The 19,485-nt window shown below is 43.9% G+C and overlaps 1 protein-coding gene across 1 annotated transcript in view; it reads right to left on the reverse strand.

Moving 5' to 3' along the window:
* The window catches only part of Bcat (Branched chain amino acid transaminase), a 38,408-nt gene extending 21,250 nt beyond the window's left edge, over positions 1-17,158 (reverse strand). The window contains exons 1-7 of the mRNA XM_075689977.1: positions 16,761-17,158; positions 15,856-15,924; positions 14,850-15,056; positions 12,512-12,625; positions 9,443-9,562; positions 7,169-7,329; positions 6,564-6,706 (exon numbers count right to left, since the gene is read on the reverse strand). Of these exons, the coding sequence (XP_075546092.1) occupies positions 6,564-6,706; positions 7,169-7,329; positions 9,443-9,562; positions 12,512-12,625; positions 14,850-15,056; positions 15,856-15,924; positions 16,761-16,796 (850 nt within the window). The 5' untranslated portion in view covers positions 16,797-17,158. The remainder of the gene's footprint in view (positions 1-6,563; positions 6,707-7,168; positions 7,330-9,442; positions 9,563-12,511; positions 12,626-14,849; positions 15,057-15,855; positions 15,925-16,760) is intronic.
* Between the last annotated feature and the right edge of the window lie 2,327 nt (positions 17,159-19,485).

A 19,485-nucleotide genomic window follows, 5' to 3' on the forward strand; every position in this document is an offset into this window, starting at 1 on the left:
ACACACGAACGTTCCATCCTTGTTTTTGGCTAATGCTTGTTTCATTTCAGTAACCATCCTTTCTGCTTGATTGCAGGACGATATGCTGCACTTGTTACGTGGGTCACCCCATTCTTCTTTAGGAAGCTCTAAACTGCTACTGAAATGAAGGAAGGTCCATTATCAGTCACAAGTTTTTTGGGGAGCCCAAAAGTTCCAAAAAGGTTCTGGAGTTCTTCAATCAATGTGGCAGACTTTACTGTGCATGCAGCGCACTTCGAACCATTTGCTGTATGCGTCCACAACAATTAACAGCATTCTGCCTTCTGCAGGACTAGTGAAGGCTGCGTCAGCTATGTCCTAAGGCATTGTTGCATGTTTGCATTTGGGAACCGGTGCACTGGCTGGTGCCCTTTGGTGTTGACAACAAGTTGCACAGCTTTTAGTGAGCCTTTTGAGATCTGTGTCAACGCCTGGCCACCAAAATAACTTCGTGCACATGCCTTCATGGCCACAATTACGCGGTGGTTTGCACATGCGAATTCAAGAAGGTCATTTGTCGCCTTTGTTGGAATTACCAGTTGGGAGCCTCGGCACCCGTCCTGCACTGAAAGCTCTGTCCCAAGTTTCCTGTACTATGAAAACTGTTCCTTTGGCAGCTTATGCACTTTGCCCTTTGAGACAGCCTGCAGCACTTGGGACAAAACCGAGTCCTGTTGAGTCATTCGAGCAAGTTAATGCAGTGAGAGCTTAAAGCTGGGTGTGGAAGCCAACATGAGCATGTCTCGCAGAGGATAAAGTTAATCAACTTGTGCCGGTAGCGGTAGTCTGCTGAGAGCGTCTGCATTTTGGTGTGATTGGCCAGGCCAGTACACCAACTTGTAAATGTATGTTCCTAGTTTAAGGCACCGTCGCATCATCCTTAGTGAAAGAACCCGAGGTACTTGCTTTGTTTCACCCATGATTCCAACCAGCAGCTGGTGATTCATTATTATGGTCAAGTGCCGGCCCACGATGTACTTATGAAGATGACTGAGGATGTAGATTACTGCTAAACCTTTGCCGAGCTGAGAGTAGTTCTTTTCAGTGCTTCCCACTGTTTGCGAAGCGAATGCGATGGGTGTCTCTTGGCCAAGCGCATCTCCTGAGCGAGGACGACATTGACATTGTACGGCGATGTGTCCATGGACAAAAGAAGGGGCTTCGTCTCGTCATAGTGAGTGAGTACTGTAGATGTGCGGATCATTTTTTTAAGCACCTCGAAGGTGTGTTATTCGTTAGGAGCCTATGCAATTCCACTGCGACCATCGCTCTGTTCTCTAAAAAACAGCAGTAAAATAAAATAAGGCCCAGGAAAACCTGGGCCTTAGGAATGTCTGAGTTAGGGATGTCTTGTCAGGTGGTTTGGATGCTTGAAGTATAGCCTCAACCTTCTTCTCGGTGGTATGAACACCACTGGTCTCAATTTGATGTCCCAGAAACTCAACGGACGTGATTCCAAAGCTGCACTTTTCTTTCTTAAGGCATAGGCCTTTCTCACTTAGCCTCGACAGAACCTGATTCAGACACTGTGCGTGAAATAGTTTGATGCTGTGCGTGCTCATTTGTGCCATTCCCACTGACAATGATGGCGTGAAGGCAAACAATCACTCCTGTAATTCCAGTCCACATTGTCACCATCATGTGCTGGAAGATAGCTGGTGTGGCAGAAATTTTAAACGGGAGGCATTCCACCTTGAATGGTCTTTTTGTGGTGTTCACTGTGAGCAGTGCTGCTGTTTTGTTGAGAAGAGGGTTCCCCCATGTAGGTTTGTGAATACTTCATCTGTAGTTGGTAGTGGGTACAATCCCTTCTTCCCTGCAGCATTAACAGCACCCCTGTAGTAACCGCAGATACGGAGTGTACCGTCGTTCTTCTGAACAAGGACCAATGGGGTAGCCCATTCAGTATGCTGCATTGGTTTTAGGATGCCCTGGCACTGCAGACGATCAAGCTCGTCCTCCACCAGCCCTTGCAGCACCAGCGGAACCAGACGAGCCTTGCAAAACTTCGCCGTCACGCAGTCTTCAAGTTCCAGGTGAACCAAAGGACCCATATAGTTGCTCATGTCTTCCTTGAAGACATCTGGGTGTCGTCCGACGACCTCTGTAATCTTTGGTAATGGCTCTCCAATGTGGTTGATTCTCTTCACCTAAATGTGAAGTGCCAAGAAACAATCTCTTCGTAGGAAATTGCACCCAGTGCCCTTCATAACCAAAAACGGCAGCGCCTAGTCCTTTGATCTGAACCTCGCACGAACTTGTGTGGAGCCCAGGATGCACAGCTCTTCGCCTGACCATGTGTGCAAGCCGAGCGGCTTGCTTGAAAGCCAGGGAGCATTTTTCTCCCACATTCTGTAGTATGTATCCTCGCTTATCAGGGAGCAAGCCGCCGCTATGTCCACATCAAACTGGAGCGACTTCCCCACCATTCTCAAGTCCACGAGCAACTTGAGGCATGTGTTCGTACACTCACTGCGTGCAGCTCATAGCAGGACTCACTGGCAGGTAGTGGGTTGCCACTGTGCGCCTGTTGCTGCTTGTTGTCGGAGCGTGGTTCCTTTTCTTTTTCTTTGAGATGCATGCATGCTCGATGTGACCTTTCTTGGAGCGGAAGCAGCACTCGACTGTCTAGAATTTGTATGTTTCAGGGTCGTGCAAGCTGTCATATTGATAGCAATGTCTTGCCGATGAATGCTTGTTTTCTTGCTTGATTTGCGATGTCCAGTTAATTTCCGCTGAGTATGCCAGTCCCTTGATTCCTTGCTGATGCCTTGACTAACTTTCCGTGACAGGGCTAAGTTCAGATAACGTCGGAATGTCAGGTCTTTCTCCGCAAACAGTCTCTGCTGAAAAAGTTTGTCCCGGATGCCGCAGCTGGGTTCTTTCCCAAAGCGGTTGTTTGGCTGTCAGGTGACGTCGTCGATGTTGCAACCGAATGCAGCACAAGTTGCAGTCAGCTGCCAAGCTTCTGAGGGCTGCAATGTAGCTGCTGATCAACTCGTCTGGCTGTTGGTCGCATCTTTGTAAAATATACTGGCTGTAAAGCTTGTATGGTCTAGGGTCGAAGTGCTGCCGGAGAAGTGTGACTAAACCGTAGAAGCTTACTTCTCCCGGGGTCTTCGGCCCGACCAGCACGCACACAGTCTTGAAAGTAACACCACCACAAAGCGGAGGAGAAGCATCCGCTTCTTCACTTCATCGCCGACGTCATCAGCCAGAAGTAAACGTCGGGACACTGGATCCACGATGCCCACGATTTTGTTGAGAAAGGCTTCTGTAGCCATGGCCTTAACGTCGAAAACTTATCTGCTTCGCAACCCCTGCCTCGTCGCCAGTGTTACGCACGGGCATGGCCCTGTCCGTGGAAAGGACTGTGCATTCGTTGGCAGCAGAAGACAGACTGAGTTTATTTTCTACAAAAGACGCAGGCGAGAGCCGCATGTGTTCAAGGCGGCAAACTGTTGGTCTCGGTCTGGTGGCCGAGATGCAGGGGGCCACGGAGGATTCTTGCAACTTCACTTGGGGTGGGGTCGCTTCCTTTTCCTGCTGCGCCGGTGCTTCGTCCAGCCAGAGCGGTGGTGTATTTATTGCTTGTGAACAACAGTGCCCTACAATTGAGCCATTGCCTCTAAATGGTGTAATCTCGGAGGCCATGGCTGAGCAGTCAAGCCATCCTACTATGCTGCTATGTTCACCGTGGTGATTGCAACAGACTGAATTTCGTGGATTGGATTTCAATGGATTTCACGAGCCCATAGCATTCACGCATGGGAGAGGCGCAAATGTCTGCTGTATCACAGCTGCCTCCCCAATTCCCAGTACAACTTCACAAGAGTTTGGTATAGCTAATGATTCAATATATTTGCACTTGCCTGATAAGGTTTGTTTGTAAAACAGTCACCACTGAAACACTTATGGTATGTGTAGAGAAGTAGTTGACTGAGAAAGGAGAAGAGTTACTAACTGGTTGATAAGCATTATTGTAGGAGCAAAATCTTTTTCTGCAAAAAGAAAGGCAGCACAGTACAACAAAAACTTTCTTCTTCTCTTTTTTAAAGGCTGAGACTACAATCAATATTACACTTCATAACATTTCTTACATGTGACGAAATCAGTGCATTTTGGCAGCACTGCCTTGCAGGACAGAAACTCGGCGGATAACAAAGAAACTTGTAAAGAAGCCAAGGACAGAAACTGAAAGGCTCATTATTAACAGACAGAAAGATGGGGTCCTGAAACAGTATGGGTCCTGAAACATTTTTCATTTGCACAAAATTCGAATAAGCAAGATTTTACTATATCTTATGTTCCAGCCAATATTAGGAAGAAACAGCTGGGCAGATCATATGCACGGAACAAATAACCAGCACTTGAGGGCAGTAGAGGATTTGTTAGATCAATGAAATAAGGAAACATGCAGGCACAAAACAGTCACTTGATCTAGGACAAGTTCAGGGTCATTGCGGTATCAACGCCAAACGACATTCCACTGAGCCAACGTGGGCACAGAGATGCTGATAAATTCGGCACTTCTACAAGAGGGCGGTGGTCTCTGTTCTACCCAAATGACTTGCCCGTGATATCCCTGTGAAGTAGTCTTCCCAGGCTACATACTAATTAAGGCGTGGTCTAATTGCTGTTGCAACATGTTGGGCTTCATGCCAATTTATTCACCCAGTCAAGGAGTGCTTGGGCATGTTGCGGAGTGGATTTCCTTTTTGTGGGCTCGTGCAGTTGACCTTTCCCTTCTCATCACTGGAACAATGTGACTGGTGCACAGTAGACTTCTATTAATTCAACTCTGTTTAATTAGACTTTTCGGTTTATTTGATCCTGGCCAGTGACCATGCATTTCTATGGGACCAAACTTCTTTTATTTCAATCCTAAAATTGGCATTTGCCAGATAATTTGAACTTAACCAGTCTGCATGCAAGCACATGGTGACCCCAACAACGACCCTTTTAGTGGCAGCATCTGTCTCAATGGAGCTCATAGGACAGTGAATTCGTTGAACACACGTCATCTCCCATCAAAAGCGCTTATTTTCAGCCTGCCATAGGAAAATTTCCAAGCAGTAATAGTAGCTCACAATGTCCGATTATAGTATTTACTAGATTTTAATGGGCGCCTTTTGTTTCTCAAGGTAATGTGGCCAAAAATTGCCTGCATGGTGCAATCAAATGCAAAACTAAAACCGTTTTTGCAGTCTTTTTATGTTTTACCTCATAGCATTGCTGTATTGGGGTGAAGCTGACTTTAGGAAACCGGCCACCATATTAAAAAATTCAGTGTGCATTGGCTTTCTACATTGGTTAGGAGCTTTAAGTCATTTATACGTTAGTTTTCTACTTTGGACACATAGGAAGTTAGTGTGCATTTGATTCGGAAGCATGCTAAACTGGAACAAATAGTGCCAAATGAATCAAGCAGTGCGTTTTGGCATTTTTTTCCTCTGAATCTTGTTTAATTCTATCCGCCAGATAATTCAATCAATTTCGTCGGTCCTGTCATGGTTGAGTTAATGGAAGTAGCCTGTACTTGCTTTTTCCCTTTCCACTATCATCTTAGGGGTGGTGCATGTGTTTTGTGTGGTACTCTTTTTCCTCAGCACCGCTTTGCTACATCTAAAGGCCACCGGATTGGACAAATATGACATCATCTGTTTCCCTAGCAAGCAACTTAGGGAAGACAGACAGGTTTTACGGAGTCATTTTGTGTGGTAGCAGGGGTGCCCAGACAATGCAGTGTGCTACCAGAACGATGTAGCTGCATGCTACCAGTTAATATGTACTGTGCTCTGTGTTTCTGTCATTACAAGTATGCCTTTACTTGCAAATAAGTTTCCCTTAAATTCTGCTGTACCAATATGCATAAACTTCCAGTTTGTTCCTCCAACCCCGTGTCTTCACAACTCATCACCAAGCAAGCCACTCTCGTGGTGAAGGTACAGATGACTGCATGGGCCTGCTCAGCCTCTGTGCGATGCACCGCTACCCCCTTTTTGAGACGCACTGGTGGCGTAAGCTAAAGAGCATGACCCTCTGTGTGACGCAGGCTTCCAGAGCACGAAACCCCAATCCCAACAAAAGGTAAATACGTACATGTAACCTCATTTATATGATCCTGTTTCGTACTATTTTCCCAGCGTGTCATCTTGTACTGTAGCGATTCATACAATGTGGCGTGTTATGAAGATTTCAGCTACAATTCTGTCTGCCATATTTTTTAGTAATTTCAGATCGAACGTTTTCCTGGTAATAGGATTTCCCTCGAATATTTTTTTCCCAACACGTATGAACAAGGCTCTACTGTAATTGTAGATTACCTTCATCCTGCAGCTAGCTGACAATTTGTAACAATACTAGTAACTTGCCTAACATCACCAAAAACTAGTATTATTTGTTTAGCATGCACTCCAGGAAAAAAGAAATGTTTCTGATGTGCTGTAGTGTGCTATTACTATAGACTTACAAACTCAGAGGCAATACAGCAACCCACACGCACAGCATAATCATAGTTGCTAAGGTTGCCCATGCCCTACCTCCATCCTTGTTCTTGAGAAGCACCATGACGTTCATGGCACCCACTTCAGTGACCTGCTCATCCTCTCCGAAAAGCCAGAGGACTTGCTGAAGACCCAGTTTCTCAGCTTCGTTCTGCACCATGAGTGTTGGTGCATAGTTGCTGCAGAGAACGAAAAAAATTAATGACAAGATACTTTATTTCTGTCCCATCAAGTTTTCACGCCTTTTTTTTTGTCAATGACTAATTGACCAACTTGGTTGGTTACCCCAAAGTGACAACTCGGCTGTTATGACAGACACTGTAATTGCACCAATATTAATTGCCTGGGCTTTTTTTACAGGCACTTAAAGAGCACAGGGGCGCTTAGCATTTAGCATATCCCCCTCCCTCTCGAAATGCAGTCACAGTTGCAGGGGCTAAAACCCATGACCTTATGCTAAGAACCTGAACACTATAGCCATCACAGCAGGTCACTGCCATATTTAGTCACGTGTTCAGATAATGAGTCCTCCCGGATCATACTTAATCTTTATGTTTGTTGCTCTTTTACAAGGACGTCAGCGGAATTTAACAGCAAGGAAAAAATTAGCTGTTTCAGTCACAGCGAAGCACCCCACTTACCAGCCAAGCTTCTTGTCACCAGTGCCTCCTGGCCAAGCTCTGACATACTTGGGGTCGGCGAGCAGGGACACCGGCTTGATGCCCGTACGGAAGTAGGGACCAACAGGGCTCAAGATGACGAAGAAAAGAGCTTCGTTGGATCGTGCCACCCCCAGTGTGGGCTAGAGACCAATGGTGACAAAATATAGCGGAGGCAAAAATGGAAGGGTCAATAGGCGATGGGAAAGGCTTTCGGCTTCTGAGAACAGAGCAATGAGGATAAAGTGATCAATGAAAGAACACACGTAAGGCATGAGTAACCAAGATGTGTTTACATTATGTTATTCAGGCTTCTATACACATATGTTGATAACTGCAACTATGAAACTGCAGCACTCACCAAACCATCCATTCACGGCAGTGATATTCCAGATTTACATTGCCCGAGGATTCTCTCTCTAGTTACAGCCATGGAGTCCAGTGGTAGGCAGTTCCTCACTTTTCTGCTTTTCGCAAGATTGTTTTGCGAGTGTATTTGTTGGTATAACTCATGATTCTGCTATAGACTGTAATCACAAGAAGCCAGAAAAGGCTTAGGGAAAATTAACTGTTCCTTTTACTTAACCCTTAAACATAATAGCTGAAATAAAAATGGATGAAACAGACAACTTGCCCACGTACTGTGCATTATGCATGCAATGTGCAACTATTGAGCTACTGCCAGCGATTGTCCTCACATACGCTCTCTCGGTATTCGCGCATATGTACCACATCTAGCCCGGAAAGTGTTAGTGCCACTCATGGCAGCAGGATGGGGACATCTTTTTACCTGCAGGCGTTTCATAGTATGAGAGCTTACGAGCAGGCAACTAGCCAATGAGTCCTTGTATGCTACCTCATGGCATCAAGGCTGCCAAAGTTTACACCCTTGCTGCGCAATGAGCGAGAATAAGGGTGAACCCAGGGGCTTTATATTTTGTTGGTTACAATTACATAAAGCCAAGAGACAACGATGCCAAGAGAAGCACTGGGGAAATCAATGGCTGTTTTTAATTGTAATGTAGAAATGATAATGTAAGGAGAAATGAAAGTGGATATAAGGAGAATCTGCCGTAGATGGGAAGTCAAGCCACCTCTGGCAACCCACACTGAACTGCTGTGATAGCTTAGCTTTCACATTATGCATGCAATGCATAATGTGAAAGATGTTCACAGTGTGATACACTGTCTGCAAACACGTACACAGAGCTATAACTCCCTAGCTCGTCTATCTGTAGGTGTCACAGATAGAGATTTAATGGCTGGGAAAAAACCCGGAAAGATTGGCAAAAAAAAAAAAAGGGGGGGGGGGGGTCTTCCCTGTTTTTTCAGCACACAGCAAGTGAAAAAAAAAAAAACATTTAAATTTTCACGTATAGTTATACTTGTCATTGTCTGCTGTGCAGCATACATTTCTAGGAGTGACGATGACAACAAGAAAATGGCAGCACAGTTTTCAAGTGTCTTTATCGTATGCTTTCAGTCTCGTTTTGAAAACTTAGCAGAGTGCAGACCGCCCTCTTGGTTTCAGTCCAAGACTGGCACCTAGGACTCTGCGAAGCATGTGGAACTGTCAACATTGTGGCATGGCCTTTTCACTAATTAGCTGCTGATGCATTCACTATCTGCCAGTTGTGAACAAAACGGGTTTTTGTTTGGAAATGTACAGGCTCACAAGTAAACATGTTATAAACTCGTCTATGTACACCCAAATATGAATGTGGAAGCACCTGCGATCGATTCTAATACGAGTGTGTCCAACGAAAGTGGCTTGGACCCTTTTTCTCAGGTATCCGATTACCAATTTTTCATAGAAGACAACAAGACAAGACGTTCATTCCACTGTCTTTGCATTATCTGCATAATTCTTGCATGTATTTAAGTATTATTATGCTTTACTATACTTGAATAATAAATATAAGCTACATTTACTGGAGTGTCACTTTTTCTCAAAAATTTCCTCAGAGGAAAAATGTGGAAAATCTTTTTTTTTCAACTTGCTTAATATTTTCAGAAATTTTGCCTCCCTAGTCAGAGACTACCAGTGAAGCTTCCTATGTTACAGGATAAACAATGTGCTTTTCAAGCCTGCCAGAGAGATACAAAGAATATGAGAGCTGTACATGTGAAAATGTAAATTTGTGACAGACACTTAGGAACTTGTGTCAATGGCGCATGTGTGGTGCCCAGAGGCAGCACAATTCATTTAAATACACAAGTAGAAATGTGGTGGAAGTTGTTGCGCACGCTTCATACCTCAATGCCTATCAGTGTTGGCCTGATGTAGAGGGAGCTCATGGGGTAGTTGGGAACCCACTCTTTTTCAATGGACACAAGCCTTGAAAGACATTTCAAGAACTCGTCTGCATCGAATTTCTGGAAGGAAAGAAAGAAGAAGGTTCTGTGAGATGCAAGATGTTTGTCAAGCCTTATCATTCCAATGAATATATTTCAGTTTGCTGCTTGAGTGACAGCCTCTAACATTCTAACCTAACCACCCAAACCTAGATACCCAACACGATCAATAGGATAGAAGTTTGAAGTTATGACAGCAGTATTGTATAAATAAATAAATAAATAAATAAATAAATATAAGTGCACACCTGCCTTAACAGCATGTGGAAATGACAATCAGTGGGACTATGGAGGGTGTTGAAACTACTACGTACTTACGTACAATTGCAGCCCAGATACTTTGGGCTAGGCTATAGAACAGCAATAAGCTTAGTGGAGCTACTTGCCTCCCAGATAAAAAAAAAATATATATGAGTGAGGGCTCCCAAGACATGGGTGTTTAAAGCATCACTATCTAGAGAATGTTCATGCTTCTTACAAAACTTCCAAAGTCATCCCATAGTCAAGTGGAAAACAGTGACTATCGAACTGACGATTCATGAATGCAAATCGTGCGAAATTCTTCACTGTTGCCAACTGTTGCAAATGCTTTTTTATTAGTGTCATTGTCATGCGCCTACTCTTTGGTCAGGAATCCTGTCAAGTGTCTATGTTAGAGCTAAATCTTCACAAGCAAAGCCCTTAAAAAGGCTTTGCTTAGTAATTGTGCACTTGCCAACCTATTACTTTGTTGAGACAATGGAGAAGTGTACCAATGACAGGAGCCTTTCACGGATATAATTAAAGTGCCTGATGCACTTCGGTAGTTGAACTGTTACAAGAGAAAAAAATGTTAGATTACACTAAGTCTCTCGAGCACTTTCATATACTTGCATGAACGACAGCAATGAATAGTTATCATAAACTGCTAATGCACAAGCACAAGTTCCTCAAAGGTGCCAAGGGATCACATTAGTATTTACATAAATGGCATAGCTATAATACTGAGGTAATGTAAAACAGCACATACACATTACCGCACACTATTATGAAAACAAATTCTGAAGCAGATGGTTAGGTATAATGCAAATTCAGCGTTGATATCTCTAAAGTCTAAGATGTACAGCCCAGAATCAAACCAGGACAAATATTTTCACCTGTTTATAGTAGCACAATACCAGTGATGCACAGGAAATAGACAACATAGGCACATTAATATGGCATGAATTAGGTCCCAGTTCTTCAAGAGCGCAACAAATAAGTATTAATAATTACAGCATATTGTAGTACAATCACCACAATCACCAAGTGCAGCATGGCTTCTCACTTGAAGCAAGCTTTGTCGTTAAATGGCTGAAACCAGCAATTAACTTCACTGACGCATGCTGGCGGACTAGTAATCGGTTCGGATTCGTGATTAAATATGTGCAGCACGACTATAGATGATTGCGGAGAAAGAAGATGACACACACAAATACTGTGTGTTTGTCATCTTACTCTGTTTTCACTTGGTCGTGCTGCATCCATTTAATCGTGGGATCAGAAGTGGTAGTCACAAGGTACCACACACAATTGATGTGCAGCTCAGTCAGTCCGGTGCAATGGTTGCAAAGGCTGAGCATATGAGTCAGTCAACAGGATAAGAGGAGACGGAAGATAAAAGAAAGAATGAATTGAAAAGAGCACAAAGAAAGATGCGAGCAGGACAGGGAACAGCGCAAGTGGATAAAACTTTCAGTTTTCTTCTTACAGTGCTTGTGCTGCTTCCTGTCCTGTCCTTGTGTTTTATTGCACTTTTTGAAATTATTGTGTATCACAAATCAACTCACCCAACAGCATGTCTTGTCACCCCGTTCCCTACTACTGATGAGTATAGTTGTCATCAAAATTGGTACCAATGTAGCCGATAACAAGTATAGTTATAATGAAACCATGTTTTTGGAAATGTGAGAAAACAGGCACACATTTTTATTTCCTTTGGTATAAACAGGGTTAAGAATATAGTAAATTGAGCTTCTTGCTTCCTGAACCTCCCCAGGTCTTTGCTTGGAAAATATCGAGGCAAGTCCATTATACAGGGTGTTTTTTTACAGGTCCGGAGCCCGCCACCCAGAGTCCATAGGGGTATGTGCCATCGCGCTTGGACCCTTTTTGCACTATCATCAGGATAGGCCCACATTTTTGCTTACAAAGTTGAAAAATGCATGGAACCCTAGCCATAAACAGCTTGGCTGTAAAAGGCTACAAGCGCAGCGAATATGGCGTTTTTGCAGATGAGTTCCTAGGCAAGGCGGGCATACTTTGCTGCTAATAATGGCAGCTTCAGAAGACCAATAAGCAGCTGTTTAAATGGCAAAATTGAAGGCAGTCACATTTCATTGCACCCTCGTTTTTTTTTTTTTTAATCTTCAAAGTCCTACCTAATTCGAGATATTAACCATCGAATTTCAACTGTAAAACCAGGCAATAGTGAAACCAAGTGCTGTGAGAGTGCACGAAAGGCGTCCCAGCCATCATATCTGACTCAAACACCCCGTAACAGCAAGCACCAGGAAGGTTGGAAACCGAAAACTAGATGGCCCAGTGTCTACAATGGTCTGCTGCTGACCGACAGATCACAGAACTTAATCCTGGCGGTGGCAGTGACCAGGTGCTGATGACAGTACAAACGATCGTGCGTTTACACTTGGACACATGGTCAATAACCATAGGTGGTGAGAACTAACTGAAAGTACTCCACTACAAAGGCCCCGGCATGTTGCCCATAGTGTAGATTTTGTATATTAAACCAGAAAGATTATTGCAATGTAAACCACACACACACACACACACACACACACACACACACACACACACACACACACACACACACACACACACACACACACACACACACACACACACACACACACACACACACACACACACACACACACACACACACACACACACACACACACACACACACACACAAAAAAAAAAAAAAAACACACACGGAAAGTCGAGTCTCGCAGCAGAGTTGAGAAGTCGTCGCACGTTCATATCTGGCCTGAACAGTCGAATCTTGTCGTCGTGGCCACGGTACGCTTTCAAGCCTTCGAACAGCTGCGCACCAGAGAAAAGTTCACATCATTAGCCCAAGGCAAATTTGTTACAATTTTGTGTCTCCACATATATGTCAAAATAAGCACCTGTTTCCTACTAAAGAGAGATTACAATAGATGGCTGAAACGCACACACATTTTTCAAGCTAAACAGCAAATCACACAGACATTTTTATAAAATAGTGATAACAAAGGCTTTGCGCATATGTAACCAAATGTGCACACTTCAATCAGTAGCCTATTTTTGTAGACAGCATAATACAAGAGTCATAAAGCTAACATCTAATAACTCAATGACAGAGGTGTGAGAAAGTTGTGGGCAACACTGAGAAATTAGCGATGCAAAACTATTGTTAGTGTAAAACCAAGACGACCAGCATAATAAGGTAGTGTAAATGATAGTGTAAAAAAGACTATATTGATAAAGTGCTATGAATAGTATTACAATATTTTACTATGAAACTATAGATAGTGTAACAAAAATTATTGATAGTATTGTCGAAACATTGGTTCCAGGAATGTTCCATGTTCGACCACTATATCATCATTGAGATTAGTCATAAAAGGTGTGCCCATGTAGGGGGTTGTCAACTGTATTCCAGCACTGGTAAGAACTTAAATTTGAGAAAATCATAGTAGCCTGGGCTTAATTTGAAGCAGTGGCATTAAACTTTTGATTTTCTTTTTTGCTGCTGTTGTCTGTGTCTTGGGAATCAATCACAGAATGGTACCTCATTTCCTCCATTGCAATAAATTATTATCGATACCCTTAATCACGACCAATTCTGTCTAAGATTCAAAATGAACACTGCTACCAGCATAAGGTAAACGAGGTTTACATCAATGTAATGTATGCAGTGATCATGTGATAGGGGCATGTTAGTTTCTAAATTTGTTTGCAAGCCACACACATGCAGCACCTCGTTAAAACTATCCGAATCGCCATCACCATCATCATGCTGTAATGAAGTGAAGCTGATGTTTTTTGGCAGGTTGGAATCGTTGCTATTCTGGATGGGGTCAATTACATTCAATTTACTCTGCCACAAAGCAGCAGATCAGAAAGTTGATGCAAGTGTCAAACAGCGACAGGGTGGACAATTTAAAGGTTGGCAGAAGGATGAATGGCGACATATCCTGTACGTACATGACAGGTGTCAAGAGCTTTAATAGTATAATGTAGATGTACGTACTATGAAGGAGATAACATCGAAACACTGAAAGGCAGCGACTCCCACAGCAGGCCTGGTGGCAGCGTACTGAGATGCTGCATTCAACCAAACTGCTGAACACTTATTACCTGCTGGTATAATGTGCCAGTGGCTATACGAGTAAAATTATGCACAGCATTCTTGTATCTTTATGAACAGTTTGGCTGGGCCGCATAAAGCTTCTAACCCATTTTGGTTGAAGCTGTGTCCCCAGAAGTACTGTTCTGTACTGTACTAGGTATACTGTACTATGTATCTAATACCATTATCAAACGATACCTTTGCTTCCCTGCGCAAAGGAGCCAATCACAAACAATAAATTTGATCCGGATCAAGCTATACATATTGAGGATGTATTGGCTTGTTCACAAACAACCTTTAAACAGTGTTTTCCCTTTAATAGTGGACAGTTCTTTGCACTCCCTATGTGCATCACCAGAGCTGCACCAGGGCTATGTAGTTTAACGTAGAAGTTCTGCGGAAACCCGCAAGGTGGAGAGAAGTAATGAATAAAGGGAAAATCAGACATCCACCCGTTCGTAGCAATTGCTACAAAGGAAACCCATACGGGTTCCTCGAAAGAAAAGCCTCATAGTTGAAGTGAAGCTATGTAGTGGTGCCTCAAGGATGGCGCATAGGACAGGAATCCTGTTCACTCTACAGAGTTTTGCATGATTGAGGATAAAACAGCAGCCCTGCGCTGCACGGCTTGTAGTCAGTTCCGGTAACATGCTTACAGACGAGGGAGGTATTCAAAACAGATATACCACTGAACAAAACAAAAAAGAGATACCATTTTCTGCTGCTTCCCATTCTCATGCTGCTTTGAACTATGAAGTGCAGCTTGAATTTAGCCACAGGAACACTGTAGTGCATATGCCAGCATCAGGCAATACATTTAGGCTTGGGAAGAAATACAGGTGTGGGATCCATATAATTTCACTTATGGGTGCACTGTTTGGAAGAAACGTACAAGTTAGCATGGAAAGAAGAAGAATAAATCGGCCAAAGTACCTCTTGAGCATAATGAAGAACCTTGGCTGCAGGATGAAGTTCCAGATTGCGCAGAGGTGATATCTTCGGCTTGCCCCAGCCTTCAGCACTGGTCCACCTCACCGTCAACATGTGGTCACTCATCTCTTGGCCGAATAGCAGCTTTGAGGGGTCAGGCTTTGGTTTCCTGTTGGCAGCTGGCGCGAGCTCCACTTCAAGCTCATTGAACTGCAACAAAAATGGTTTCCCTTTGTGTAATATGGCCTATTTTTAACGCAAGATGTCAAATTTCTTTCTTCGCTGGGCATTAATTAATTAAATTATGGGGTTTTACGTGCCAAAACCACTTTCTGATTATGAGGCCACCGTAGTGGTGAACTCTGGAAATTTTGACCACCTGGGGTTCTTTAACGTGCACCTAAATCTAAGTACACAGGTGTTTCCGCATTTCGCCCCCATGGAAATGCGGCCGCCATCTTCTCTGGGCATGACATTTAAAGATAATCCTGGTTGCAGCTCACGTATCATACTCCGTGTTAGTATGTACGCTCTAACATGACAGGGAAACAAACTGCATCTTTATAAAATTGAAATGTAACATCAGCAGCTTCGACTCTCTTGCAACTAATAACTGCTATTTGTAAGCTACCAGAGAGAAAAACATTCTTACAACATGAAAAAAAAGAAAGAAGCAGGAACACAAACAAACTTGGCAAACGACAGTTATTAAAACAGAACACGCAAATGCAATTCTTGAAACACAGACATCCACAGTCATTATACCATTACAGGCTGTCTATTACTTCACATGACAATACACTGGATGAGCTCCGCAAGACACACAGTACCTGTACTAGTGTATCTTTGAGGTTCATGAGCAGCAGACGACTTCTCATAATGAGAGATCACCAAACAAGGTATGCCGCAATGTATGTTTTCATGCAGAGCTCGACATCTGTTCATCACATTATACAACCGCTGCACATGCAAAAGAAAGAAGCAAATAAAAACAAGCAAGGATCTTTACCATAAATGTAGACCTTGCTTTTTCGGCATCTTTCTTAGGCTGGTCGGCAGCGCTCCAAGAGTACCGCACCTGAATGTGGTTGAAGAAACAAACAGCATGGCATGGCATTAGACTACGCGTAATCAATGACCGAGTGCCTTTAATCTCACGTTATAATACTCCAAGCTGCCTTGTAGAAAGCTCAAGGTAATAGACCTTTGAACCATAACAAACCCCTGCCTTGGCAACCGCGCCAAAACATTGCTATCGCCTTCGTTATCTGCTTTATAACAAACTTGATAGCTGGAGGCCGTTTGCCGGGCGGAGACCGATTAGAAAGTTATCATTCAGTCTAGACAGTCGGCATGAATGCACGAGAGTAAACATAGCAATGTTAAACAGTCCGGCTCGTACGACTCTCACGCGGCACTCAGACGATAACGCACCTGGCACAAAAAAATTAGCACCATTATCAACTGTGGCACTTGAATTCAACACGGTATATTCAGACACACCAGTGGCACATATGTAACACTGTATACTCACACTCTCAACAGCGACAGGTTAACGTTTCTTTCGAGGAGCCTTGGCGCCGGCCTCGTGTAGTACATCACCACATCGCCCTTGCAATGTCGCAGCGAAGGTAGTCGTACTCGCGTACTGTAATCTTTTGTGGTTGTACTTTACACACGTAATCAGAACGATTTAAGTTACGACGACGGCTCTCGACACATTTTGCACAAGATTCACCATAGTGGCGACACGCTTCATCCTAACTGTATGTTAGAGGAACCTTGACTGCTGAAACGTGAGGAAACTTGCCCCATGCGCCTTTCGCACGTTGCTGCTGCTAGCGGGCCGGCTAGCTCGTTTGCTCCAAAGACAGTAAACGGAGCACACCGCATATTATTTTCTCACAAACTTACGTTGGTTCTGATGATTCGAAGAGACCGGGCAAGCATCTTCCAGCGGTACTACTAGCACGTTGACGCGGCGGGAGCGCAGAGCTTTCACACACACGCCACCGCAAGGCGAGATTGCCGAGGCCGGGAGAACCGGAGAGGCCGCCGGAGACACAGGCGAGCAAGCGAAAAAGAAAAAAAAAGAAAAGACCACGCGATAGTTTCTGCGCTAAAGTTGCAGGCGGCGCTAGGGTCGCCTTCCGCGTATTGTGAACGTTAAACCGCTTTGTGTGAAAACCAGCACACTGAAAACGTGATATATCTGTTGACAGCAGCGTGGCAAAGGCTCCGAATCGAGAGATAGCTGTGACACCGGTATTTTCAGTACAGGCGCGGATTCTTCGGCCACGACTCGCTTCGGGGAAATGCGCTACGTCGCGCGCGGCTGCAACGCAGCTGACGAACGTTGGAGGCTCGCCTTGACGTCGAAATGACGTACGCGGTTGCAGTCACAAGACTGTCTGCCGCCACCCATGAGGAAAGAATCGAGCGCCCAGGCACAAGCCAGTAAACACGCATGCGGCGCAATTCGCGTGGCAGTGTTCCAGATTGTGGTTAACAAATTGACGGGCAAAGTTGAGTAATACGTCTCCCACAGATAGGTACGCGTTCAAAGCGCACAATTATGCACGGCAACTGGTAAATCCACTGAATACGACGAATACACGAACGCAAGCTCAGTGGAACATTTATAATAATTGTAGTGTATAACGGCGAATTATCGGTCATTTTGAGTGAGACACTGAACTTAAAGCGTTCCTGGGATTGTGCGTTTCTGAATTTGTTCTGTGACGCACCATGCTTAATGCTTCTGAAATGCACCATACACGCTTCGTATAACAGGTATGCAAATTACGGGAAAATGTTTTCTTTGTTTAGACCATTTATCCGTCAGACCACCTGCACTATAACACCTTCCCCCCTTTTTAAAAAAAAATTTTGCTGTGTGCAAGTTGCGAGTGCCGACTGGAGTAGAAACGTGTGCTATGCCGACACGCTATTTTCGCTCGATCGTATCGCTCCGCAGTCGCTACTCTTAAATATTAATAGGGCAAATCTGTTCTGCTGAAGTCCGCAATGTGGAGGAAAGTGTGTGAAAGGAAGGAAATTGACGCTTACCCGGACTGTAGCACGAAGCTACTAAGGAAACCCACATGGGTTTCTGCCTCGCAGTTGAAGAAAAATTCCAGACCAATGCTGCCAAAACAAATACAGATATTGCAAGAATTTTGCATGCTGGTCTGATTGCACACCGTGTATACGTGTATGCGACCACGTGGGTGGTTCGATCTTCTCATGCTGAGAGCAAATTAAGTTTTTAGAGCCTTCTGACATGCACTCGAGTGCTCTTTGCAAGGTATGTCAGGAAACTAGAGCGACTCTCTCACACATTTTGTGCGAGTGTTATTGTGTTATATCGGCTACAATGGCAATAGCTCCGGAGGCTTTTGCGTTGAAGGGGGCCGCCGCTCTCCGCAGCTCTAACCTCAAGACCCAAAAGTGGGTCGTCCAGCAGGCCCGAGAAAAGGTAACGAGGCAAGGCCTCGAAGTCCCCTCATGGGAGGCCTGAGCCCGGGTCGTTAAACTTTGCCGGATTTAAAATAAAGGTGTTTCCATCCATCTATTCTGACAGGTGCCCGCGTGCGACACAGACTGACGGTGACAGATGTGTATCACCTTGCCATAAAAGAAAATTCCATGCCATGGAAGCCGGCGTACGGCCGATCGTGATTTCTGTATAGATAGTTGTATACCTGCATAAAATATTCACGAAGACATGTACCGTCCTTTCCCAGGCATACAAGCAGCGGCAAAGTCCTTTTTGTTTACGACTGCCATGATATCCATGACTTTTTCTCCTGAAGGTGCACACGAAAGGAAAGTGTCTCGCAGTGAATAAACAGACTCGTTGCAAGCAAATATTCAAATATTCATCACTGCAAGGTTACTTCATTTATTGTCAGCGCGCACGTAGGCGCAACTGTGTGTGTAAATTTAGTACCTGCTTGCAGATTTTATGCAAAAGGTAATTTATTGTCCACGTCCCAAGACGCCTCGTTTCTCGTTCCATAACTTCACCACAATATCCTTATACCTTACATGTTCTACAGAATTTCTCCGTATGTTTGTCACAATTTCTTAAACCTTTTAAAGTACCTGTGCATCGATCTGACAATGTACGTGCATACTTAGGACGAATGTGCAAATTGGGCTTAAACTTAGATCTGCAGTGTACAGGAACTTGCGTAGTTGTATTTACTGTAGTTTTCAGTTACTGCTATTCGAAGTAACATATAATGAAGACAGAGATGTTATGTTTAATTAAAATGTAGAGATAATAACCTTAAGAATAATGAATATGAACGAAAAAAAAAGATGACCTGTCGCAGGCGGGAACCAATTAAACCTCATCTGCCGCATTACGCGTGTGACGGTTTAATAGTTAAAGGGACACTAAAGGCAAATATTAACTCAAACTACAGTGATAGATTAGAGCTTGAAAATCTCTATTATCGCCAGCAGGGCCTTAATAATCTCGAAATTGAGGTAAATGTAGGTCATGATTAGAGACTCCACCGGGACATTCAAGCCAGTGCCCGATGACGAAAGCACTCCTCAGTTGAGTTCTGTCACTAGTACTCAACCACTCATCACAAAAAACACCCTTGTATTTTATTATACGACGAAA

This window comes from Dermacentor variabilis, chromosome 4 (genome assembly GCF_050947875.1).
Source record: "Dermacentor variabilis isolate Ectoservices chromosome 4, ASM5094787v1, whole genome shotgun sequence".
NCBI lineage: Eukaryota > Metazoa > Arthropoda > Arachnida > Ixodida > Ixodidae > Dermacentor > Dermacentor variabilis.